Source organism: Hypomesus transpacificus, chromosome 9 (genome assembly GCF_021917145.1).
Source record: "Hypomesus transpacificus isolate Combined female chromosome 9, fHypTra1, whole genome shotgun sequence".
Taxonomy (NCBI): Eukaryota; Metazoa; Chordata; class Actinopteri; order Osmeriformes; family Osmeridae; genus Hypomesus; species Hypomesus transpacificus.
The window spans coordinates 16,644,126-16,672,044 of NC_061068.1; the positions used below are offsets into that span (position 1 = coordinate 16,644,126).

A 27,919-nucleotide genomic window follows, 5' to 3' on the forward strand; every position below is an offset into this window, starting at 1 on the left:
GAGGGTAGTCACGTGTTAGTGCAAACTTCCTGTTTACCACTTGTTCCTTGAGACAGTTCAGGGATTGCAACAGTAGACTGTCGTGTGATGTGGATGACAACATACACTGATTCGACGTCCTACAGCTACGAAATTGCTCACTTTCAGACCTACGCCCTTTTTGTTATTACATAGGAAACAGAGGGGAGATGAAGACGTAACACTGAGGAAACGTGATTAGGCCAGGAGTCCTCGAGAAATCCTGAGTCTGGTGCCCGTAGTACCTATTTTGGTTTTGGTGAACACCTCTATAAACAAGCGGAGCCGTTCAGAACGAAAACGCAATGTTACAGAGGATAACCAGGTATACAACTGAATGACTATTTTAGCAATGTTTCTGTTAATATATTGATATTTTGTGTTTGAAATCCATACCGATCATGTACATTTAGCACTATAAGCTAACTACTGTAGCTAGAAGCTGGCAAACTACTAGTACTATTACTCGTTTGTACTAACCAGCTAAAAAGGTTGGTCAACTCAGGGGCGAGTTAACATCACACAGTGTGTAGAGTGTATCACGCCGGCTTTGCCCTGAATTCGGGGAGATTACCCGGCTCCGGCCCCCTCAATCGGGCAGTCAGGAAGAAACTGGCTGGGAAGGGATGGCCTGGTCGGTCTTCCCGTTCCCAAGGACAAGGTTCTGCGGTGTTTGAAGGAGGGCAAGTTCGGATACAACCCATCGTGGGTCGCAGTGCGATGATGGCTACATCCTCCTCAGTGTCCGAGAGCCTTATGGCCTCCGGGGTGTCTGGCAGAAAGAGCGAAGAAATAGCGGATTTGATAGATTTGTTTTCGAAGATGCAGTACAGAGCGAAAGAAGTCAACCCGCGGGTAAGTTACATTATCTCCGACAGACATAAATTAGAGCTCTATCTATGTTTGCCATTGCCTCCTGAAACGTCACTTGTATTTATGCTCGCCCCAAGTAAACAACAACATCTCCCCCCTCCCATGTAGCTGTCCCACTACACTAGTCACTCCTTAAACACTAACCTCTAACGTCCACGCATTACCCGCCATAAAAACCAAGCACCTCAGTCAAGTTAAGCTACTTAATTTATAGACACACTGTAAGCAAACATGTTGGTTTATTTTCTGCACAGGTGGAATTGATAGAGAAACGTTGCTTGGAGCTGTTTGGTCGAGACTACAAGTACAGTGTCATCCACAACACCAATGGAGAAGTGTGTGGACATTACCCCAGGCAGATAGTCTTCCTGGAGTACGAATGCACAGAACCCAATAAAGACAGGTACCTTGAGTTTACTGCAGTTACAAAGTTCAGTACACTTGGTAACTAATTAAAGTACTGTTTATTGGAAACAGCATATAGCCCACATTTGTTTCAATGAACTTGAAGGCAGGCCTTATTTGTCTCTGACATGGAAGGGTTAAAGTGTCAGTGATCATCATATGAGGACAGCTCCATTGTACAGTGAACTTAAATGTGGCATAGTACTATCTCATTTTAGGATTTAACTTGAGTGTAAGGACTTTTGGACCTATGGGCAAGAATTTCACAGGAAACCTGTCTTGACTTGAAACACTAATTTGGCACAGTTTTTATGTTTTTCCCCTCTGTTGGCCTTGATGTAAACGTTTAAGCTTAGGAGACCAGCCTCAAACATTTTCATATACATGATAGTGTAAACATATAGCAAACTTAGGTTATCCACAAACACTCATGTTCCTGTAGTTGTTTAACAATTGAAGGTGTTCACACGTGGACATGGATTAGAGTTTTAACATAAAAGTGGAATGCTCGAAAGTAAATGCATTTACAGGTTGCAAACTTTGTTTGGGCCTTACTTAGCACTTTTTTAGGTGTTTTTTCATTGTCTATCTTTTCCATCTACTGTGTGTTCTCTGTGCAGAAAAAACATTGAGTGAGTTTGACATGAGTTTGTGACTCATTGTCACGCTGGCAGGCGTAAATAAAAATTGCCTAATTTACGCACATATTCCACGCACCTCGTTTTCCCCCTGTGTGAAAATGTTTCCTCAAACATGGTACATTTAAGCCTTTTTGTTGTTGGATAAACAGATTTGGTTTTGGTTTTGGGCTTGGCCAAGGTTTAGAGGCTACAAAAAGGGCCTACATCATATGATCAGATACCATTAAAATTGCATCAGTCATTCGAAAGTAATGTGCAGACCTTTGAATCTAGGCTAGATGACAAGACAAATGAAGCCACACTGATATGATCCTGCCCCCTTAATATGGCTAAAACTCACGATGGAGCAATGATTATAGAGAACATATTTGTCATAATGAAAATATCAATATACATAAATCAGCTATATTTCCCAGTGGTATGTCAGTGTATAGTCATATTACAGAATAGTATCGTACACTACAAAGTGAAATTGTATTCTTACTAAACCTTGTGTCCTGTGTGGTCCAGGTTTGAGAGCACGGTCCAGATCAGCAAGCTGCAGGACCTGGTGAATCGCAGTAAGATGGCTCGCTGCAGGGGCCGCTTTGTCTGTCCAGTCATCCTCTACAACGGCAAGGTGAGGCCGCTCAAATCAACCAACACCCAGACACCACCGCAGGTTAGGGTTATTTAGTCTCTGGGGAAAGAAGGAGCAAGCAAAAGCAGCAATATTTCTCAATGATTTCAACTTGTGTTTTTGCACTAATATTTGACAGCTTATTTTATGTGCTCACTGTGGTGCCACCAAGGGGGGGGTTGCCAGGGGGGGCCACGGCCACCCTGATACTATCGTTGGCCCCCTATCGGCCCCTCCTCCTGACTAGTGTTGTCACAATACCAAAATGTGGACTTAAATACTGATACCACGTGGAGTATCGCGGTTCTCAATACTGAAATAATAATGATTTAATTGAAATTAAATTTGACAATGACCTAGACTTTTATTTTTAATTGGAAATTCCCCGGGATGTTGAACACCTGTTCCCCCGGTTGTTGAACCCCTGTTCCCCCAGTGCTCCAGGTTAGAGACTGATAAATACTAAACATTATGAATCGTAAAATAATGAATAAAACTACTTTTCTCGATGCGCTTCTCAGGAGTAAATCCTAGTGTGTAACTGAGGCGGGGGAGGGGGAGTGCTTCTGGTGTTTCTGATTGGCTGGTAGGTAGCAGTTAATTCACAGATAGCTATCAACTCGGCCGAAAACATACCTCTGTATGCCTGCGCCAGTAATTGTACATAGCGGGACAAGTTATTACTTACTTCTCAGCATGAAAAATGGCGAAAGCTAGAATTAGGGCACCTATGACTAACGATTGAGCAATAAAACCTCTGACAAAATACATTATATAGGCTACCTTAAAACCTGTGAATGCTTACACATGCGATGATACAAATCACATACAGCTCAACCTAGCAACAGGAGAAAGCATCATTGTTTTGCGCAATCGTGCGGAAGGGGAAACAGGGGAACTGAATTCTCCAAACACCGGCCGCATGTAGCAGAGCACAGGCGTGACATCACACACATGTCTGCTTGTTTTGAAACACAGTAGCCAGCAGTTTGATTCGCTGTGATTCAACTGCCTGTTTCAATGCATAAAAGTACAGTTTTATTTTAATGCCAGTATTGTTCCGTTCCTAAAAAGCCAGTACCTCGGTACGTTACCAGTACCGGTATACCGTGAAACACTACTCCTGAGAAAACCCATTTCGGCCGCTTGTACAACCTAGTTCTTTCGATCATGACCCAACTTTTATGACCATAGGTGAGGGTAGGAACGAAAATTGACTGGTAGATCGAGACCTTTGCCTTTCGGCTCAGCTCTATTTTCATGACAATGGTGCAATAGAGTGAGTGCAATACCGCCCCCGCTGCCCTGATTCTCCGGCCAACCTCCAGCTCCATTTTCCCCTCACTCGCAAACAACACCCCAAGGTACTTGAACTTCTTCACTTGGGGTAAGAACTCAATCCCTACCCGGAGAAAGCACTCCATTGGTTTCCTGCTGAGAACCATTAATCTGATCCCCATCAGCCTCCGGCCCCGCCTCTATCATAGAGGGCATGGTGGGATTTAGGAGTTCTTCAAAGTGTTCCTTCCACCACCCAATAACCGTCTCAGTTGAGGTCAACAGTGTCCTTACCCCTCCTGAGTTGGCGGACGGTTTTCCAGAAGTACCTTGGTGTAGACCTAAAGTCCTTCTCCATATCTTCTCCGAACTTCTCCCACTGCTTTGCCTCTCATAGCAGAGGCTGCAGCCCTTCAGGCATGTCAGTACCTTGCAACTGCCTCCGGAACCATCCGGGACAACGTATTCCGGAAGGCCTTTTTCTTCAGTTGGATGGCTTCGCTGACCACCAGTGTCCACCACAGTGTTCAAGGGTTACCGCCCCTTGAGGCACCTAACACCTTGAGGCCGCAGCTCTCCACCGCGGCTTCAACAATGGAAGATCTGAACATGGCCTTCTCCGGTTCAATGGCCCCAACCTCTGCAGGGATGCCTGAGAAACTCTGCTGGAGGTGTGAGTTGAAGATCTCATAGACAGGGGCCTCCTACAAACATTCCCAGTTCACCCTCACTACTCGCTTGGGATTTCCAGGTTTGTCCAGTTTTCCCCCACTCCCTGACCCAACTCGCCACCAGATGGTGATCGGTTGACAGCTCAGCCTCTCTCTTCACCCGAGTGTCGAAAACATACGGCCTCAGATCCGATGACACAATTACAAAATTGAACATCGCCCTTTGCCCTAGGGTGCTCTGGTACAAGGGTGTTGTTAGACCCTTTTTACTGGGAAACGTGCCCCAGTCTAAATCTGCTGTGCCCCAGTAAAATCTCAAGTTTGAGTTTTAACTAGGGCTGTCAAAGTAAACACGTTAATAACGCGTTAACACAATCTCACTTTAACGCGACCCCAAAAAATAGTGCCGTTAACGCAGGTTTCTTTTTGACCCTGGGAATCACCTGTTGTCACATGACTTCGACTGCCGACGGTAGCTGAATGATGGACAGAGGGCTTTTAGATGGGAAGTTCCATTTCACAAAGTTACGAGACGGCTCAGTCGACAAAACTAAGGCTGTGTGTACTGATTGTCAGGCTGAGTTTAGATGTTTATTATACAGCAGTATAGTTTGTAAGTGAATAAAACTTTTAAAACTATTGGATTAAATAGATTGAATAATTTCGCGATTAATTGCAATGAATAAAATAAAAATAAAGACATTACAAAACTAAACGTTTTGTAATGATAGGCCTACCGATCATCATATTTTGACAAAAATATAAAAACATTATTACATGAAGCTCAAAAAACACAGTATTTGCGCTCATATGAATACGGAAAAAATGTGTGTCGCATTAACTATTGATGTCCCTGCCAAAGCTGATATCAAACTTGCGTCCCTGAACTTGTTGTGGGCCTAAAGTGGGTTAAGCAAGGGGAGTTTCTATAGCCGAGTAGTGCATTGTGCGCAGCAAGCTTGGCAGAAAACAAAGGGACTTGAATAGGGGTCTGTGCCCCAGTAGAGCTTTACGTCTAACAACGCCCCTGCTCTGGTACCATGTACACTTATGAGCATCGTTATGTGGTGTTTGGTATAGATAATCCCATAAGCATCTTTGACAGCCAATGAAAGTCAACTAACAAGCTAGCGCAACTCCAGAAGAAGCAAACTTTCATATGAGTAAACTGCTTTTGTTGGTAAGTGTAAGCAAGCGTTAATGATGTCTGAAAATAACGCCAGTGGGGTTGATTTGCTGGACAAAGAAGAATTTGTAAAAATTTAAAAAAAAAATAGCCTCTGTCATTTGGAAATGATTTGGTTTCAAGTTATCCAACATCGATCAACAAACAGTAGCCTACTCTGTAAATTGTGTCATCGAATTGTGCTAGCCAAAGGTGGAAGCACTAGTAATGTCTTTCACCACCTGAAAGCCATGCATGGGCACGAAAATGAATCTACCAGAATGCGTTTGACAAATCCAATGCCTAGTGGTTAGAATTGTGAAATGTATGTTTATTGTAGGCCAACAAAATCGAGTATTCAGCCATGTAATAATTGTTTATAGCTAGAGCTAACTTTACAAATATTTAACAGTTTGTTTGCGATCCCATAAATGTAGGCTTCTGTTGAACGGGTAATTTACTGTGAAGTCGATCTTCCGTGGCAATTAAACGCTGCAAAATTTTGAAAATTCAACTCGTATGACAGTGACACACCGGAGTTACCCAATCCAAATCCGTCCGAGTGCGGTAGATTAGCCGCTGCAGTGCGGATTAAATTGTCATGACATTTTAAGAGTAACTCATTTATTGTGATAAATACCGATACTGTCAGTGCTTACGAATTATACCGCCCAGCCCTAACGTCCGAAAGAAAACACACAGTTTGTGTAAAGAGAAATGCTCACTGAGACGGCTGGCACTAGGCCTACATCAAACCTTTACTGGCATTTAGAAAGAAAACCTTAAAAAAAGGTAAGCTAGGAGTAAGTGAAAAACTTCCATAGTTGACAACAAATAATTAAGAATTCAAATATTTTTACACGTTTACAATGTTTGTATGCTGTTTGATTACTATTGTATGTTTGACCAATACACTTTTGTTCCTACTGCTACATTTTATTTATTTTAATAGGCACTACGTTTTATTACATTCTATTTTTGCATTTTGAATGCACAATTGTTTTTTAAATAACCAATAAATAAGAATGCAATAGATTACACCTGTTATTTTGTCTTAATTAGGAAAGTCTGGTGCCTTTAGTCTTTTCCACATGGTGGAAGGAAGGTATAAGGTGGGAGGTATACAGTTTATTATTAATTCAACAGCGGTATCGGATCGGTATCGGGTATAGACAGATACACAAAGCCCAGGCATCGGTATCGGGACTGAAAAAGTCGGATCGGTGCATCCCTAGTTAGAAAACCACAGACATTATAACTCTCCCTGAATTGGCCTCTCTAGAACCTCAGTCAAACACAACTGACAAGAGTCATGCTGCTTGCAAGTGTACCTTGTGATGGTACCGCCGCCTGACAATACTTTAACACGGTCAGATTCTGATCCCATAAAACTACACAACATGTACAATCAGGGTTATTTTAACTAACAAACAATAACATTACACACATTTAACTGAACGAACACAACAACTGAAATCTCTTACACGGCTATTGTAGCTAAAATATTTTCCACAACTCTTTGCGGTTTTTGGTATGCCGCACTGCATGCTTGGTACCCAAGGGCGCTGACATTACGATATTTATCCAGCTGTCTTCCAACTGCGTAATATGACGAGATGCTAGTGACTCGCTTGTGAGAGAAAAAAGTCAGCACTTATGGAACGCACGGACGGAACAAAAGTGCTTTGCGGGTTGGAATTCACTCGACGGAACTGTCTTTTGAGATTCTGTTTCTGCCGATTTAAAAATTATTTGCAACACATCTTAAATTAGCTCAACACGGAGCAGGCTAGTTCAGAGGTATACGTTTCCTTGGTAACTTAGCTAGAACTAGAATAAGCCACCTTAATAAGAGTAAAAAAGCAGAATAAAAGAAAATTGTACCACATGCTCATGATTTTTTTGCACTTATCAAAACCTTTGCACTGTTGAGGTTCATTCACTGGATCACAGCGAACCCATGATGTTGTGGTTCTGTTGTTTCAGCATATTTGTCGGTCGTCTACTTTGGCTGGATGGGGAGAGCTGTACGGGCGTACAGGCTACAACTACATTTTCTCTGGTACTTTGTCTTGATTCTAAAGTGCGGTATCCTATTGCCCCCTTTCTTTTCAATAAAAATCACATGATTTAAAAGCTTCCTTGGGGGTAGTGCAAAATGTTTACCTTCTTGCTCTCTCTCTCTCTCTCTCTCTCTCTCTCTCTCTCTCTCTCTCTCTCTCTCTCTCTCTCTCTCTCTCTGTCTCTCTCTGTCTCTCTCTGTCTCTCTCTCTATCTCTATCTTCCTTCTCTCTATACAGGGGGGACTGATGACACGTGGGCTGAGTCCGAGGAAGTTTTAGAGGACGATATTGCAGTGAGGTGAGTGTCTTTCAGACTGTTACCATGAGAAGGAAGTGTTATTCTGTTTTGGATTACCGCAAATATTGCGGCTTGTGTTTTGTTGAGTAACATTTTTATTTATATTGGGAAACCACAAAGACTGTGGCTCGAGATACTGCAAAGACTGCGCCTTGTGTGTTTTGGATTACCGGCCTGTTTTCAGAAGGGCTTTATCACTTTTATAATTTGTATTATTGATTTTATGTAAAGCACCTTGAGCTGCAATGTGCTGTATATTCATTACAATATAGGGCTGTACCGAATCCAGATTTTTGGGGTTCGGCCAAATACCGAATCCACTGGTTAAGATTCTGCCGAATCTGAATACCGAATTCTACTCCCATTCAGTCCATTAACACAGTAAAACACATTAATGAAGTAAACAACGTCCACCGCAGTGTGTTTTTCATTTTATTTTAACTGTAAAAAAAAAAAAAAGAATAGGCAACATTATGCCAGGAAGATAAGTGGGAAAAACTATTTGGACAATTATCATATGCCTATGTTTACCCTATCAAAATCCATTAACAGTGGAGTTGTTGTGTATTGTTTAGGGTCCTTGCCACCACAAGACTTGAATCGCCTTCTTTTGACACAAAGTACTACCAAACAACACTTTTTCTGCTCACAAGGTCCATTTTCACTTTCTCTCAGCCTACTGCATTGAATGGTCCACCTACGTAATCACCTTCCCGTAATCAACGGCGGAGTCATTACGTCGACCAGCGTAGCGCAAGCGTAGGGTTTGGTGGAAGAAATTTGAACGTTTGGCCGAATCTGAACCCCGTCAAAAAGCCCAATATTCGGCTGTATCTGAAACCGAATCTTGGATTCGGTGTATCCATATTATTATTATTATTATTATCATTATTATTACTCTTAACATCAGCATGCAATTACAGTGAAAGACTGAACATTTCTTAAATTCTTTTTTTATCCATTAATACCCCTCTTTTCTTTGCTCTCCCATCCACGTCAATCTCCTTTATATCTGTCTCTTTCTTTTCATCTCACTTTGCCAATCTGCCTATTTTGTACTACTTCCATCCTATACTCACTCCTGTTTCACTCTTTTGCTCTTGTGTTCTCTCTATCCATCATTCTCTTTCCCCTCTAGGAATGGGGAAGTGCAGCTCTTTGACAAGGTGCGAGGCCTGGACATCAAGCTGCTACGATACCTGTCCGTGCGCTACATCTGTGACCTTATGGTGGAGAACAAGAAGGTCAAATTTGGCCTAAAGTAAGTATGGAAGAAAGGAACCATCAGGCTTTGCATGCCTGGTGATTAACCATTTTCTAACTATATATGAGACCAGAGTCTCTAAATGTGTCGTGGGGCTTTTGGACCTTGCCATGCAAGGTGGAGGAAGGGTGGTGTAATATGTGCCTCTCCGTGTTAGAGCGGAAAATAAAGCCAGTGGTCCTGTGGTATGTGATACAGTGTGAGAACAGTCACAGTCCAACTTGCTTTCTTTCCCTTTATCTCTCCTTCCGCCAGTGTCACCTCCTCCGAGAAGGTAGACAAGGCCCAACGCTATGCAGACTTCACCCTTCTTTCTGTGCCTTACCCAGGTAAAAAATTCTAAGCCCCATCCAGTATCTGCTTTATCACACTACTATCATGTACCATAGTATACTGTATTACAGTTACAGAAATAAGATTGCTTCACAGGTAATGCATGATATTGTTTTGTACATCTGTAAGTGTTTCCTCTAGGATTTATTTCAGGGGGGGTGGTAGATTTCAATTTTACTTTAATTTTCAATGGAAGTCATGTGACAGGCCCCGTAAGGCAGCATGAGATAACAGGCAACTATGTGTTTATTAGGGCATTTGTAGACAATCAATTTCAGTATGTTGACAGTCAAAATGAAACTAGCTAGCATAACACAGCTAGCATAACGAGGAAGTAAATGCTATTCCTAGCACCACACAGAGCTGCTTGCAAGGAGCGAATAGGCAAATTCACTGCCACTATGGAGGTTTTTAAGGGTCAAAACAAAATATATAAAACATTTAATACAAAAACTTAATTTGATGCTTTATTGACACCATAAAAAAATATATGTGAGACATTTAATATATAAATGTTACATGTACATACACACACAGGGCCGTTGCTAGGACTAGACTTGACTAGGGATTTACCGTATCCAGATTTTCAGGGATCGGCCGAATACCGAATCTACTGGTTAAGATTCTAATCCGAATACCGAATCCTACTCCCATCCTCAGTCCATTAACACAGTAAACACATTAATGAAGTAAACAACATCCACAGCAATGTGTTTTTACTGTAAAAAAAAGAATAGGCAACATTATGCCTGGAAGACAAGTGGGAAAAACAATTTGGACAATTACCATATGCCGATCTCAAGATCCAATCTATATTCAAAATATTACATTTTAATTTATTCATTTAGCAGACGCTTTTATCCAAAGCGACTTCCAAGAGAGAGCTTTACAAAGTGCATAGGTCACTGATAAAAACAACAAGATAGCCCCGAAAACATTGTGAGAAGCCAAAACATGAAGCACATATTGTGAACAACCAAAATAAGTGCCAAAGGGAAGAACCATAAGAGCATGTAGTTAAACAAGTTACAATTAAACAAGATGAAACGCAAGTGTACCTGTATAAAAACAAGCAACAATAAACCAATATATCACAGCGAGTACAAACATTTAAATCAGTTACAAACAACCACAAGAACAACACGTCTCTAAGCAAAAGTAATTGTGATCCTTGAGGAAACTAACATTGGGTCAAGCAAATCATTCTTAAGTACCGTTGTACTCCTGGAACAAGTGCATCTTGAGCCTTTTCTTGAAGGTGGAGAGACTTTTAGACTTTTATTTTACCTTAGACTTTTACATTACCTTTTAGATTTCTTGAATTTCTTTTGGATGTTTCATACAAAAATGTTTTAACAGCGGATATGTTGTGTATTGTTTAGGGTCCTTGCCACCACAAGACAAATCGGCATTGAGAATTGAACATGTAGCTCGACTTGAATCACCTTCTTTTGACTGAAAGTACTGCCAAACAACACTTTTTCTGCTCACGAGTTCCATTTTCACTTTCTCTCAGCCTACTGCATTGAATACACCTACGTAAACACCTTCCCGTAATCAACGGCGGAGTCATTATGTCGACCAGCGTAGCGCGCATAGTTCAAGTTTAGGGTTTGGATTTGGTGAAAAAAAATATCAAAAGTTCGGCCAAAACCGAACAAAAGTATTCCTGTAGCGTCTCGTTTTCCATCTCGGGACCACAAACCAGCGACCCGAGGGAAGAAACTGAAACATTTACTTTTACATTTAGTCATTTAGCAGACGCTCTTATCCAGAGCGACTTACAGTAAGTACAGGGACATTCCCCCGAGGCAAGTAGGGTGAAGTGTCTTGCCCAAGGACACAACGTAATTGGCAGAGCCGGGAATCGAACCTGCAACCTTCTGATTACTAGCCCGACTCCCTAACCGCTCAGCCATCTGACTCTCCACAGAGACCCGTTGCTTAAGGGATGCAGCTCACTTAAAGTGCATATGGCAGGTTAATTTAAACTGTTATCCATTGTATTTGTTGTCACAAAACGCAATATAATACAAAAAAGTAGCTACTTTTTGCAATGATTTTTTCCCCCCACAATGGATTGCATGACGTCACGTAGGGGAGACGACAGACCAAAGTCTGCTTTGAGACCATTGAAATCGATTAGAAAAAACACTAGGCTAGCACCAGAGTATGCCTAGTATGGGCTCTGCTAGTACCATCAAACCGCAGAATAGTTTCGCTCGCATCTTTCTCCGCCGCCATTACTGAACTACTCAAACAAGTGCACAACATTAACGTCATCGTTCTCAGCCACTCCGTCTGTTCGCTGATTGGACCTACAATTTTTTTTTCTTCTGGAAACCGACTTCAGAGCCGAGCTCCCAGACTTAGTACATAAGCAAAATCCAAATTGAGTGGAAGTACATAGGAGGGCAGAGCCAGGCTAAGCTTCCCTTGCAGTCTTAAAGAAATTGCCTCTGAAAGTGCAGAGAAATGCGCGTCTGGTGTGAACAGCTTTGAGCCAGTCGTAGCCGATCGTGGCGCTTCCAGGCGCTTTGCAGCCAGTGTGTCCAAGGCGTTACGTGAAATCAGTGAGGGCTGTTCGAATGTCGATATCAAGAAGAGCAGTGGGAAAATACATGTTGTGAAAAGAGACCGCGTCTGTGTCTTATTGTCCACACAACCATATACAATTATATCTAAAACAAACCTATAAAGAGCTTGGTTACACTACCGAAGTTGAATTAGCCAATGTTGTTAGCGATGCTAGCGTCAGCTTGCTAGCTGTAGCCTATAACATTTCAGTGGGTCTTGCAGCTGTTTGATTTACTGAAATTATTTTGAAATGTTATGTTCTACTAGCCATTTTCCTACTTTAGCAAGTCACTGTGTTTCCAAGCACTGATAGTGTAACTGAGACGACACAGTAAATAATTCCTCTTTTAAGTGATAAGCCCCTGTTCAAGTGTTCAGCATTAAATTAGCTGCACGGTCTGTAGAGATCTTGGACGAAAATCTTTTATTCTAAAACCGGGCTATCAGCCGCTTCGAAATTTAAGCCGCACAACCACAAGAAAACTGTAAAATCGGGGTACAAGCCGTGGCTTTATTTCCGAAAAATACGGTACTCAGCAACAGGTGATCAGGTGAAAATAACAAGGGCAACGTTGCGCGAACAACATTGCTAATTAATTGAGGCGACGAGCAAGAAGCAAATTGCCTGTGTGTGAACTTTTTCTCGCAGGTCTGTTTTTTGGAATATATAGCCTAATTATATGTATTTTTTTGTCAATTATTTTAAGGGGGGCAAGAGGTCGTTTTGGGGGGGTGCACCACCCCTCCAAAACAATGGTGGGGGAAATACTCATTCACCAGTATATTTGGGGTTGTTGACTAGTGATGTGTCGTTCGTGAACGATTCGTTCATTTTGAACAAATCCTTATAAGGACTCAGGAGTAACGAGTCCTCTCAACGAGTGATTTGTTCATTTCCCGACTCGGTCTTTCTACGAGTCTTTGAATCATTTTTCACGTGACCTGCATAGGCTCTGTACTGGTAGCTAGAGGAAACGAATGATTCGTTCATTTCCCGACTCTGTCTTTCTACGAGTCTTTGGATCCTTTTTTCACGTGACCCGCATTGTATTTTTTAGTAGAGGAAACAGTTTCCTTATTCCCTTTCGCTTGGCCGCTGTTTTAGTAAGACGTGAATGAAATTCGCTCAAGTCATCATACTGCCTGGTTTAGTTATTTTCACTTAACATTTACAGTTTAGTGCAGTGTAATTGTTTGACGTGATAATTAAATGCTAGTGTGATAATACATGACCAAATCATACAAACTCATGATACACTCGAGAAAAGATTTGTTCATTTTACTGAACGAGATTCAAAGAACCGAATCAGTAAAATGAACCGAACTTCCCATCACTATTGTTGACTCTTATGTCCCATGCTTCCAGGATGTGAGTTTTTCAAGGACTACAAAGACAGAGACTACACTGCTGAGGGACTGGTGTTCAATTGGAATCAGGTTCGCTAAGAAAAAAAGTTGAACTACTTGTTTATGCTATTTTTAACTTTAAATATAACTCTTAGGTTTCGTCTTGACAGGACTTTGTAGATGCGCCTTTGACAATCCCCACGTGCTTTACCAAGAACTTGAACATTGACTGGAGTGAATATCAGGTACCTCTTTCTGCATTTACTCACCAGTGTAATGTGGACTGCTAGTATTATCAGTCACACATTGACACCTGTAGGTCAGTCACGGAAATGCACTCAAATTAAATTACAAATATTAAGTTTACCTTTTACCATGTTTGACAATTTGCATTTCTAGCCTTTGGTCAAATCATCGTTTTGATATATTGTATGTTGAAGTTGTTTTCTCTTTGTCCAGTCTTGGGACCTGGTGCAGCAGACCCAGAACTACCTGAAGCTGTTGCTTCACATCATCAACAATGATGGTAAGTGGTCATTCAACACATATCCCCTGCTCTCTGGGAAGGGAAATCTACTTTGCATGTCTTTGGGCAAACTTAGCTGTCTTTTTTTGAATATTGTGTATTTTCTTATTTTAACTCAATTCCAAGGTCTGCTGATTGAAAGGTCATTGCAATATGAGAGGAACTTTTAATCATCTAAATTATTTTGTAATTGTCATTTTTAATTATATATCTTAAGGGGAAGTAAAAAAGAAAAGAAAAAAAACGTATTTTGAGTTATAAGATTTTAGTTTCCATTCATACAAACCTGTACCAAGTAGTTTTGTTTAGAACCTAGAGCCCCTGTGTTATTTAAAATAATGGGTTTGTTTGCATTTTAGCAATTCCAATGGAAAAAGTTGGACCCATTAACCACTTGGCTTAAAAAACTGTTCTCTCCTTCCAGAAGAGAGCGGCCTCCTGGTACACTGTATATCTGGTTGGGATCGGACTCCACTCTTTGTGTCCCTCCTGAGGCTTTCATTGTGGGCTGTAAGTGTTTGCCTCCCCACTGTCCACTACCTCCCACTGAATCTCACTCCACATAAGTCTGTCACTTAGAAAGGAATATCAAATTTAGCAGCAGAAATATGCAGCACCTCCCAAGACAGGCCGATGGGAGGAGGTATCAATATTGTTTGATGTATCCGGGGCAATGATTTTCCTGCGTTTGATTATGGTACTCCTTTCATGTTTTGTTTTTTTCCTAGGACGGAGCTGTCCACTCCAGTCTAGAACCTGCCGAAATCCTGTACCTGACCATTGCCTATGACTGGTTCCTTTTTGGGTACTCTCCCCCACCCCTCTGCTCCCTCCATCTCACCAGCTCCTCATAACACCATATTACTTACAGCACATGACTCCAAGATACTTTCTTAAGGGACAAGTTTGAACAGCATGTCTCACCCAAACCATCTGGTTACGCAATTAGATGTCCCATCCCCTTTTTCAGTCTTTTGCTTGTATTACTTCCTGTATAAATACCATTATGGTGAGGGGGGGGGTGCTAGTGCTGGTGGTGTTTCTGATTGGCTGGTATGCGGTGAATGCGTGGTACTTGAGCACCTATCAAAATAAAAGTGCACCATCGGAAGTTCGGTAACTTCTACAAATAAAAGTTAGATTTTTTGACTGAGCCGAAGCAAACATCCGTGACCAGAGGATAGCGCTACCATTAGGCAAAGTAGGCAGCCTCAGGGCCCCAGAATGCCTGGGGCCCCGGTAAAAAAAAGAAATATTCTAAATAAAATGTACCAAAATATTAAATATTTTGGAGTCAGGTGGCAGAGCGGTTTGTGAATCGGGCTATTAATCAGAAAGTTGCCGTTACGATTCCCGGCTGTGCAAAATTATGTTGTGTCTTTGGGCAAGACACTTCACCCTACTTGCCTCTGGGGTTAATGTCCCTGTACTTACTGTAAGTCGCTCTGGATAAGAGCGTCTGCTAAATGTAAATATAGGAAGATATGTTCTTTTTCATTAAATTTACATTTATTCATTTAGCAGACGCTTTTTTCCAAAGCGAATTCCAAGAGAGAGCTTTACAAAAGTGCATAGGTCACTGATCATAACGCCTAGATATCCACAAACATTGCGGGTAGCCAAACATGAAGCATACATCGTAAAAACCTAAAATAAGTGCCAAAGGGAAGAACCATAAGAGCATGTAGTTAAACAAGTTACAATTAAACAACATGAAAAAAGTGCAGGAGTGTACCTGCAGAAAAACAAGCAAGAGTTTTAAATCAGTTACAGCTAACCAACAAGAGCAACAAGTTTCTAAGTAGGAGTCATTGTGATCCTGGAGGAAACTAACATCAGGTCCAGCAAATCATTCCTAGGTGCTGTTGTATTCCCTGAACAAGTCAGACTTGAGCCTTTTCTTGAAGGTGGGGAGACAGTCAGTGTCTCTGATGGAGGTGGGGAGTTGATTCCACCACTAGGGGGCCAGACAGGAGAAGAGCTTGTGTTGGGACCGGGCGGTCTTGAGCGGAGGGACCACCAGACGGTTGTCAGAAAAAGACCGTAGTTGGCGGGTGGGGGTGTAGGGCAGGAGGAGAGACTTGATGTAGTCGGGTGCAGTCCCGTTCACCGCTCGGAAGGTCAGTACCAGGGTCTTGAATCTGATACGGGCCCCAATGGGTAGCCAGTGAAGGGAGATGAGGAGGGGGGGTGATATGGGAGCGTCTGGGTAGGTTGAAGACTAATTACATTATTTATGTGCGAGACAAACCCAAACCCCCCTATCTTGCACAAATGGTTTGTCCAATATTGTTTCTCAGCCAGCAGCGCAAAATATGTTAGGTAGCTTAATCAGTTAGCCGACAGTAAGAGAGAAAGATAGGAGACTTTGAAACAATCATATGAAATTATGAAACGATTATATGTTAGCGGTGCAGCAAAAAGACGGAAGAAGGAGGAAAACAAAACTTTTATTGCCACCCTCCCAAAGGTGACCACTTTTTTTTCTTCTGCCAACAATGTTAACAATAGTAGTAGTAGTAGTAGTTTAGCGGCTGCAGCTATTCCTGAAAACGATTTGACATTGACAGGCTCAGAAGGTAAAGAAATACATTATTTAGGGGTCTCAACCAGTCTGCCAAGGGCCCCCAAATCACTAGAACCGCCTCTGTCCGCGACCCCCTCCATAACAAGACCCACCAGTTGAGAAACACTGGTGTACATTTTTGTCAAACTCCCTTGGACATAGGGCTGCACGATTATGGCCAAAATGATCATCATGATTATTTTGATCAATATTGAGATCACGATTAATGACCACGATTGTGTTGATTTGAACCTAATCAAATTTGATTGTCACAATGCATTGTACCTGCAGAATGGATGTTAATAAATCTCAAAATATACAATCAATAAAAAACAAACGATCTCCGTACACACTAGCGATTTCACATCGTTTTCCAAATGTTTGCCGTCCACATAAAGCGGGTACATGACAATCGTTGTCATGGTTACGCCACTCCTGCCCCTCCCTCCCGCCACGGTGCCCTGTTTACATACTCCTCTGGCAATACTTTTTGGTGTTTTAAAATGGTCCCACCTGCTAGCTGTTCAGCCAGGTCTCACCCAGAATCGCCGCTCTATGTTTGGTTTAAACCGTCTTCTCTGCCTTGTCCCCCTATCGTTCAGGCACACCGAGTACAACACTCGCCTTCTGCGTAGGAGTAACGACGCATATCTATTAAGTGATAATACTTGTACCTGATGTACACTAACTAAACTGGTAAATAAATTATAGAGATGGAGCAGCATATTTCTTTCAGCTTCCATGTTCATCTTGACATTATAGCTATTAAAGCCCCCAATGCCATGGTAACTGAACGTCATTGTATCTGAAAAGCTTCGCGGACCCCATCCACACTACTACGCGAACCCGGCGTTTTCAAATGTCTCCGGTTAGGGGAGCGTATTCGAAAAGCTCCGTTTTCAGTGTCGGAATACGCCGTATTAGCGTGGACGGAAGGTGCAAACGCAGACATATGTATGCGTTTTTAAATTTACTCGGGCTAGTGTGGACTAGCATTTTGTCCTCTGACGGCCTCCTTAGCCGTCAAGTGGCTATACCTGGGCCCCCCATGTCACGAACCCGGCTCAGGGGTTGAGACAGAACAAAGGGGAACACATGTAACCGTCTACATCTAGAAACTAAGCTGCGTGGTGCAGGGAACATCTCGTAATCAGACATTAGGTGTATTCGACTCCATGCAGCGCCGCAGCCGGCTGCAGCCTACAGATTGGAGAAAGTCTTCCGACTTTACAGAGCCGTTTATAACTCCTCCCCGACTGCAAGCGCCAACTCTCGCTGGTCGTTTCATGTAGCCGCAGCCGATGTCGAACGCACCTATTGGCTAACGGAGCGCTAGATTGGCTTTGCAAAAAATAACTTTGATACGGAGCGTTCTATTAACGGAATTACGCATTTTAAATATCGCTCGATCACGTGAATTTGATCGTGGGAAGCCGAAATCGTGATTAAAATTGGATTAATCGTGCAGCTCTACTTAGACAGTATGGTTTATCTGTTGAGGTGCAATTGATCAAGGTTTGTTCTTAGTGGAAGTGTGAGGGAGATAGATAAATAGTTGTTCCAGGGTCAGTTTTAAGTTATTATGCCAGGTACATCTCTGTACAATGATTTGATATTGATTTAATATAAAGTTTAAACTCAAGGTCACATAATGCTGTGTGATATTGTTTGATGGTATAAAAGACACATCATCATAATATGTTTACATTGTAAGCAATAGCGCCATGCCCTAATTCAGTGTTTTCTGTGCATGTTCCTCCTTCAGTCATATGCTTCCTGATCGCCTCACTAAAGGAGAGGAGGTGAGAACAAAAGCTGCTAAAATAACTAAATAAGGATGTGATATCTTTAGCCATTCGACATTTCATTAATCCATCATTTTCATTAGTATTTATTGCAAGTTTTCCATATGACGCTGTCCCAACTAAGTCTATAAGTTCATGAATAGAATGTTGTAATGGTACATTGTAATAAGTTATGAGTTTTTGGTCAAGGCTTGGAAATTAGGGGGTAGTATTGTGTTGCATGTATGTGTATGTTTTTCTAATTGTCAGATTTACCTTTGACTGTCTCCAGATTTTTTTTTTTTGCTTCAATTTTCTGAAGCACATTGTCTCAGAGAAGTTCTCTGCTGTTAAGAAACAAAGGTAAGCACTGTTGTAGACTTTTGTTAACTATAAAATAGAGGCCCTTTTGAAAACAAGTTGGGCTGGACACTCACCATATCATGATCCCGAGACATTCTTTTGAAATTATAACCCAGATTTTTATGGTCGTAATTGAAATTGTGTTTATTTATGCTTTCTGTGTTCTTTGCTCCCCCCCCCCTCCCTCTCGTTTATTGTCTATTGCTCGCCTCCCCCCCTTTCTCTGTCTCACTCTTTCACACTTACTCACTCGGTCACTCTGTCTGTGTGTTCTCTTTGTGTTATTTCTTAACAGAAGAAAAAACTCCCAGTTCAAAGACACTGATTTCACAGTGGATGACCTATGCCAGTTGAGTAAGTTATTCCACCCCCTTGTGGTGCATCCCCTGCACACAGTCACACTTTCATAATGGGATTGTACCTTCCTGCTGGACTGAGACATTATAAGCTACTTGTGAACCACTTACATGTCTAATTAAGGATACTTGTATTTGTAGAGCTTGTGAAAATGCTAACTTATGTACCAAACGTAATGCTAACTTTAAGTTTCTTAAAGAGAAATACAAGTCCATGAGCAGGGCCTCTTTTTTTTACTTGCCACTTAAGAGTATGTGTTGGGAAAAGGATCTGGGGCGCCACCAGAAGTTACAGTTAAGTTAGCATCATGCATCTGCCACTCAGTGGGTTTAAAAGGCCCCCGTTACTAGAATAGAGTCATCTAGTAGTCATATACATAATAGCTGAAATGCAATGGCTATCTGAAGCGAAGAGAACAAAATGCTTATCAAGAACACAAGAAAAGGAAAGGAAGCTACTTGAGTATCTAAATATCTTTGTGACCCCCCTTGTCCTGGTCTGTGCCATCACACTTATTGTATTTTGTTCAAAAAGAAATGAAAGGGGCCAAAACCCCTTTTATTATTGGGGTGTTAGTTGCACCCTCCAACCCTTATTCCTTTTGTGTTGGTGCAGAGTCCCGGGACAGGGGCAGTGTGACCAGTCTGAGCAGTGACTTCTCTCTGATCACGGACGATGCAGGGGGTGGAGCCTCCAGCCTCACCAATGAAAGCATGGACCTGTTGTCCAGCCAACCACTGGCCTCCAGCTGGTGAGATCACTCCCATTCACCACAGCAGACAAAATCTCTGTGATAATCATAATTCAGGAACTTTATTTTAGACACTCATGAAATGAAGAAACCCTTTAATTGAGAATCTTTATAGACGTGTGTGTTGTAAAAATGTTTTATTACATTAACTTTTGTTATAAGTTAGGCATGTAGTAATGGTGAGATGCATATTGGAAGCTTGTTTTATTAGTTGACATCAAAAAGTTAAAAGAATTGCTGCTTTCCCAGGAGAAAAGGTCCTACCTCGTCCCCCCAAACAGTGATGTTGAACAGGCCCCTCCTCCTTGACGAGCGCCTGAGCCATCCACTCAGCGAGGGCAAGTCCTCCAGCTCCTCCTCCTCCAACCAATCAGAGCAGGGCTTCACACGCACCGGCAGCAGTCCATTGGCCGTGCCAGGGAAGAGGTGAGCACTTAATTGGCTGGAACAGACAAAATAATCACGTCTTGCTAGAAATCTTTACCTTTTCCTATTCTTTTATTAGCGTGTTTTTTTTTCAGTGTGTGTGTCTGCTGTTTTCAGGGTTCCCGCGGGGTCTTAAAAAGTCTTAAATTCGTAACTTTAAATTTAAGGCCTTAAAAAGTCTTAAAAACGTCCCTATTTTCATCCGAGGTCTTAAATTTCATTTTGTCAGGTCTTAAAAAGGTATTACCCTCGTTAATTTCCAGACACGCAGGCTGCAGAAAGTTATTACAAGGTAGCAAAAAAAAATTGAGTCGTAGCCTACAAAGCGAGTCTTTGCTACAAACAAAACCAGCAGAACGCTGCCCTCCAAACGTTGGTTTGGTGTGTTGTATTTCTTTCTGGAGGATAGCCGTACGCGGGGATAAAACTACAAATCCTGTGATAACTGCAATACCTGCATGCGAAATACGTCTGCGCTTCCTCAGAGTTTGTTAAAATTCGGCGACGTGTGGAAAATGGGAAAGTGTACTTTCAACGAGACATGAGTTGCATTCGACATGGACTGAATTCATGCAGCGGCACAGCCGGCTGCAGACGACGCCGGCGCTGCATGAAGTCGAACGCACCTATGGCTAGAGATCACAGCGATTTCCGCTGTTGGTTACAAGCACTACCCAGCTCCAGGCTCGCTGCAAACTTTGCCCCAAAAATATTCAATTTGGTTACTAATGTGATTGCTTTATCTGTAAATTAAATGTATGCTTTTTTTAATTTAAATGAATTCCATTCATAGAAATTACATGTTTTTTTCAGTCTTTTGATTTAAATATTTTTCGGGTAATGCGTTGTGTAGGTCTTAAATTTAAATCTCTATGGTCTTAAAATGTCTTAAAAAGGTCTTAAATTTGACTTACTGAAACCTGCAAGAACCCTGTGTTTTGTAAGAGAGCATCATCACTTGCACTGACATATCTATAAAACCAGTTTTTTGTTCTCCTAGAGGTAGTTTGTTCATTAGCAAGTACCACTGGAGTGCCCAAGTCGGTTATTTTCATAAAGCATGCAAATGCCTGCCTAGACCAGGGCTGCGTTTCCGGAAAGCGTCGTCGTAAGCCTAAGTTGATCGTAGAATCCATCGTACAACAAATCTTAGTTTACGGGCCGTTCCCAAAGACATCGTAGCTAAAGTGTCTCTTGAAAATTCGTAGCTCTTAAAAGCCTATAGATTAGCCTTCTCCTTACGAGCATGTTTGGGAAACGCATGTAAGAAATATCGGTTTCGTTTTTTGCTCGATCGTTGCTACAATCCATCATTATTGGCAAACGCAGCCCTGAGCTGTGCATTGTATCCGAGCTGAAGTGGTTGAATGTAAATAAGGCGAATGTGGGGGTAGTGATATATTTAGAGTCTGCCTGTGTTTGTTGCTCCTGCATGATTGTTCCTGTAAGAGTGTGTCATATTGGGGAAAGAATGTCTACCTGGTCTTTATCTTTCCTCAATTTAGATGCAAGTAGGACATGTCTTGCGAGTCACAGAAATGGCACACACACATATGTTACAGCTATGGAAGCTGGTGCTTTGGACTTTGGACTGTGATTGGTCTGCTTGATTAGAATAAGGATTCTTGAGCCAAAGCCATGGAAAGCCTCTCCCCCTGACCTCACCTTAGCTTGGGTCTTGCTCAAACGCTTCTGACCCCTTGCCCTTTGACCGCTTGGTTCTCTCCTCCATTTTTCCGGTGTCCCTCCCCCCTCTTTTTCAATCCTGTCATTATCTGGGCTCCATCCGTCTTCTCACTGCTTTTGCCCTCCTTTATTTGTCCTCCTGTTCCTGCAATCATCAATCCATCTCTCGTCTCCATTTGTGTCTTGCTCTCTCTCTTTTGTCTATTCATTTCAATCTATTTTTGTTTATTAATTTCTCATTGCTATTCTGCACCTTCTTATTCCACATTCTCTCCTTTTTACTTCTCTGTACTTTACGTCTTTTTCTCTCTCCTTCCCTCTCTCCATCTTCTCTCTCTGTGTCCCACTCTCCCTCCATCCTCACTTCTCATTCCATCTTCGCCCCTCCCATCTCTCTCACCTTCTCCCCAGGCTGGCGGCGGAGTATGCCCGCTCAGGCTCCTCCCTCTCCACAGAGTATGGCAGCTGGCAGATTGTCTCTGGCTGTGGCAGCATCCACGACCATGCCCCGTACCTGCTGCCCTCCGCCGCCGCCGCCGCCGCCGCCGCCGCTGACTCACCCCTCCCCTTCAGCTTCCAGGATGAGGGGCCCAATGGACGAATGTGAGTCCTCCAATCCTGGTTTATTTCCCTTCCCTGCTTCACACTTCCCATTCACTGGTGGTGGGGTGGGGTCAATGCCTCGTGTCGGGATGGCCTGTGTGTCTGTGTCACCCAGAAATCTTTGTATAAATTAGGAAAACATAGATGCTTATGTGGTGTGTTTAACCATCACAGGGGAACACCGGAATACAGTTGTGACCTAATTTCCTGAGAGTTAAACTCAGTTCTCTAGGAAAATCGTCTCTTAGTTGCGCAAAAAGGTTCAAAAAACGAGAAGTTCGGAAAGGTTTCAAGAACGTACATTGTCTGCTGTGTTTGCTTCAGGATTTAGTTACAGAAGCACTGTGTTCTGTAGACTTGTTTAGGTTAATCAAATGATTGCTTATTATTTAAGTCTGCGTTTGACATTTGAAGGAAAAGTAAATTTGTCCAAATTTCCCCATTCGTTCCTGTTAATTCATGGAAATTTACATTTAGTCATTTAGCAGACGCTCCTATCCAGAGCGACTTACAGTAAGTACAGGGACATTCTCCCCGAGGCAAGTAGGGTGATGTGCCTTGCCCAAGGACACAACATTTCATCATTTGGCACAAACCAACATCTTTCTGATTAATAGCCTCACTCCCTAACCGCTCAGCCATCTGACCCCATACATAGAAGGTTTCTGGTTTGAAAATGTCCTGGCATTTGGAAACCTTATCTGTATGTTGGTTTTAAGGACAAAATGTTTGTATTACAGACTCTGGGATACTTTTTAACTGTGAGATATTTTATGAAATGTTCAACTGGTATGTGATTTGAGCTGTACCCTTTTAATATAAAGTAATTAAAATATAATGTAAGAACTAGGGCTGTGAAATGATTTGTATTCATTTATTAATCACAGGTTTCTGTGGATTAATCATGATTAATCATATATTACCGATTTTCTCTGTATATGTGTATATTGTGCGTCTTTGCGGTGCTTTGATGCTCGAGTCCCCCGTTGCCACTCGCAAAACTTCGGTGAACCCCTCGTCCTCAACAATATTAATCGGTCTACAGCTTTTTGCAATCCATTTGGCAACTGTGCTAGTCAACTTGTCACAGGCAGACTTAGTGAGGGGCCTATGCTGTTCAGTGATGGTGGTTTGGCGCATTCCACTTGAACTCCCCTCGCCAACCAACGCATGCTTCGACATGAGCCATAGTAGGAAAGCAGATTCAAAACTCCCAAAATGCTAGTCATAATGCCTGAAATTATAGGCTTAAAGCATCTGCAGGTTTTTTAGGAATTAGTTGAAATATTGGTCGAAATACTTGTTCGCTGCTACGAGTATTCAACCAATTTCAAATGTTCAGCACTGAAGCCCCACCCTCAAAGTTCCTGTATTTTGTAATTGTGCTACCCTCAGAGCAGGGACCTGCTTTTTGCTCCCCAGAACTCAATTTAGAAGAACTCATTCTACTCAACTAACATGTGTTAGTGGCCCCCCAGTCAAAGCAGTATTGCATTTTTTATTGCAGTATTGCATAATTCTCTGAAACTTAGAAGGGGACGAGGGGCTTTGGATGGGGAGGTGGTTGTGGTGGTGGGGGATAAACAGTTGGAAGAGTGGAAGGTATGAGGCACAATGAGATAAAGTTATCTGCGTTATCCAACACTTCCCCACCTTTCTCTATCCCCACAGTTGGACATAATTCAATTTCTGCTTGGTCTGGCTACTAAATTCAGTGTGTCCTGAAAACAACACTCACAGCCAGCATGAGCAAATATCATCTTGCATATACCCATCCTTCTTTGAGGGGAACAGATGAAAGGTGGGAGAATGAAGAGAATGAGTGAGGCAGGGGTCAGAGAGATGCTGCTTTTAAAGATCCCATGACATGCTGTTTTTGGATATTTTATATAGGCCTTAGTGGTACCCTAATACTGTATCTGAAGTCTCTTTACCGAAATTCAGCCTTGGTGCAGAATTACAGCCACTACGAGCAGTCCCACAATGAGCTTTCCTCAGGACGTGCCGTTTCTGTGTCTGTAGCTTTAAATACTATGAGGAAGAAAAAGGCGGGGATAATTGCCATGCTTTGGTTGTTTGCAAGCCATGATGTTTCGGGGGAAAAAACAATATAGCGCATGCTCGTAGCATGATCGTAGCTCATTTTCTCATTGGCGGAGAAGAATACCCAGGGCTTGGTTTACACCTATCAAAATTTCTAGCCACTGGGGGACCAAAGGCAAGCTGGGGAACTCATATTATTGTAAATAACCTCCTAAAGTGAACATTTAATGGGACCTTTAACGTTAAATTTTCCAGCACTTGGTGACAATGACTGAAGCGACTCTCTCTGTTTTTTTTGTTATTACTTCTTGTTTCTCAACTTTCTCTTTCTACTCTTACTCTGTCCTCTTGGTTACATTTCCTCCAACCCCCACTCCTTTTCCCTCTGTTAATCTCCTCTTCCCTAAATACTAACCCTTTTATGCCCCAGGTGCCCGTCCCCCCCAGAGCGTCAGGCCCGTTTAGAGGCGGTGAGGGAGGTCTTCCTGGCTGCCTACAGCTCCACCGTGGGGCTCAAATCATCGGTTTCCAGCCCCTCTGGTGCCATCTCAGGCCTCCTTGAGCAGTTTGCCCGAGGCGTGGGTCTTCGTGGTACAAACAACATCGTCTGATGACCTCCCTCCCATCCCCACATCCTCATTGGCCGTTGACATCTTTAATCTAGTCACACTCTTCATCACAAAATCCTACCCTGTGAGGAAGGGTGGGGTGCTTCGCGGTTGGACATCAGAAGACTTCAATAAAAGAAAAGTGCCAAAATTAATTTACTCGACCCAGGGCTGAAACATATCTAATATTCATTTTTGGTTCTTTTCTTTTTAGCAAATGTTAGTGCCCTGGATTTTTTAATCTTATCTGTGCCATTTGAACTCCTTTTTACTGTTCTTTTTTGTGTGTTGCATGTTTGTCAAATTCAGGGAGTGGTTGGCCACAGTATCAAAAGGGAACTGCAGACTTATTTGGCCATCTCAGTTGCTCATGTTGTAGAGCAACATTTGACCTTAATTTCACACCAATTTACCTAGTTCAAACCAATAATTCATTGTCTTTGAAATGACAGACACTTTTTTTCAGTTCTTCCTATTGCAAGAAAAGAAAGAATGCTCTGGGATTCATCTTGACGATCTTCCTCAGAAAAGCGTGTACTTCTCCTTTTTTAGTGAATGAATAGACTGACAAGCTGCTATTCAATGCTGAACCAAGCTGGAGTATCCACCGTTACATTTCCATTTTTATATAACATATTTTAATAGATGAATATGCTAGGGCAATATATATGGTGCCCTTTCCAAAACCCATGATTTGATGGTTGGATCAGCTGATTCATATTCACATGCACCTATGTTTCCTAAACCCTCAAAGTGTGTGCATTATTTTTATCATCTGATATGACTGGTTTGAAATGACTGGATAAACCTGTAGCTTTCACCTATCCTATCATGTCAGATCAGAGATTGTAGGGAAGGACATATGCTTCAGAACACAGTCCAACCATTTGGGAGCTGTGCAACAAGACATGTTATTTACAAGGTCAAGATTTGGGCTCAACACCATGGGTATTTCACATCCAGTCACCTCAACCCCCTTTTTCTTTATCAGTCTTCAAAACTGAAGCACAAAAAGGCATTGGTCTAGTCCTTTCTGTACATAATCTTGTTTATTTAATATTATCATAGCTCTTCCTTGCTGATCAAGCTAGTAAAGTACAAACCCACCTTCGAATTTTGCCAGTTAAGCAGTTCTCTCCACCCCACTGTCTCTCACAAGTTGCTCTTTGTGACCAGATGCTGGCCTTTCAGAGTTGAAAGGCATTGAGACTGCAAGGTGCATACCAGTGTATTTTTAGCAGTCGTTTATCAACGGTTTATCACATTTTTCAGTGCAAGATCTGAGCAGTACTTGGTATTTTACGTTCACTTGAGGGCCAAACGGTTTTGATGACTGTTATACCTCAGGACCTTTCGTTGTGCCTTTTATCATAAGTGTGGATGTGATTCTTAATTTAACATTGTTTTCAAACACATCTGTATCTTATACAGTTTGAAAGCTTGAATTTTATGGAAACAAATCTGTTGACAGTCAAGCTCCAAGGTCAATGGCTCTTCCACCCTCTATCAGTCACCTGACTGCTAGAACAATCATATTCTTTCTGCTTTGTTTGATTACATTAGTTGTGTTATGATTTCAAGGTAACTAATTATGTATGCTGTTGAGGGACATCATTTTTGTCAATTAAAAACATCAGTCATATTGGATAGAAGGGCTCTACCAGGGGAGTGCAACATGTTAACCTGCCGGACACTTATTTTAAAATGTGTTCACACAATAGTAAGGCTTTGGAAATTAAGTAATATCTGGTTCTCAAGAGTGATTCACAATTAGCTATAGGCACCTTTTTTAGGCTATTATTTACATTGCACAAGCAGAGTAGATAAAGCAATGCCAGGGGTTATCTCTCAAGATTTTCTTTTTGGAGGCCATTAATTTCACATAACTTGTTGAAGGGAGGGAATCAGAGAATCTCTTTTGGTTGGTTTGGACTCATGTTTACATATTTGCTTTAAGGTAATGCAAGAAGGTGAATACTCCTTATGTGTTCCAAAAATAATGTAATGGATTTCTTTCCAATATGATGTTCAAGTAATTGTTGAAGTAATTGAAAATTAGGTAAGATTTATTTTCTGCTCTGGCTTCATCACATTACATACCAGAGACCCCTGTTCACTGCCTAATAACTGTTGATGAATATATCACTTGACATGCCATGGTTTTGCAAAAAACGTCAAAATAACGATCACAAATCATTCACCATGTTACAATACTTCTGAAGTAGCATATACTGTACATTGTAACTTGAAGCACTTCATTTCCATTAATTAGTGTCTGCATGCTTCTCTCCAACTTTGGTTTGTGGAATTGTATTGAAGGATTATGTCTTATTTCTTTTTCATTTTAAATGCTGCGTTGCACTCATCATCCTTATTTTCTGAGTATAGAGAACATTTTTTCTTTTCTTTGTACAGTCAATTCATTTTCAAGTAATTTTATCTTGTTTTAAATTGCTCTCTTAATTGTCGCCAGAGATCGACATTGGGAAAGATTAATTGAGCTGAAGGTTGCTAATTCTGAATTAAAAAAAGTTTAAATACCTGTGTAGGTTGTTTGTGTTTTGTTTATATTCTGTAGACTACAGTTGTGTTTATATTCTGTAGCCTACATTTAATCTGGAAGCAGTTCCTGCAATCCTGTAAGCAGTTAGTCA

General features: G+C 41.8%; 1 protein-coding gene across 3 annotated transcripts; it reads left to right on the forward strand.

Annotated features, from left to right (window-relative positions):
* On the forward strand, positions 1 to 27,807 carry mtmr14 (myotubularin related protein 14). 3 transcript variants are annotated; one of them, XM_047024755.1, is made up of 19 exons: positions 1 to 873; positions 1,146 to 1,294; positions 2,448 to 2,556; positions 7,657 to 7,732; positions 7,971 to 8,031; positions 9,170 to 9,292; positions 9,551 to 9,624; positions 13,572 to 13,642; positions 13,723 to 13,797; positions 14,012 to 14,078; positions 14,503 to 14,588; positions 14,807 to 14,883; positions 18,410 to 18,446; positions 18,721 to 18,791; positions 19,087 to 19,145; positions 19,764 to 19,899; positions 20,149 to 20,325; positions 22,423 to 22,614; positions 25,088 to 27,807. In XM_047024755.1, the coding sequence occupies exons 1-19, from the start codon at positions 739 to 741 to the stop codon at positions 25,266 to 25,268; spliced, it is 1,956 nt and encodes a 651-aa protein (XP_046880711.1). In that variant the 5' UTR covers positions 1 to 738; the 3' UTR covers positions 25,269 to 27,807. The 3 variants fall into 3 exon arrangements, with proteins under 3 accessions (XP_046880711.1, XP_046880712.1, XP_046880713.1); XM_047024756.1 differs by having other exon boundaries at positions 14,506 to 14,588; XM_047024757.1 differs by lacking the exon at positions 22,423 to 22,614 and having other exon boundaries at positions 2 to 873.
* Positions 27,808 to 27,919: the final 112 nt, after the last annotated feature.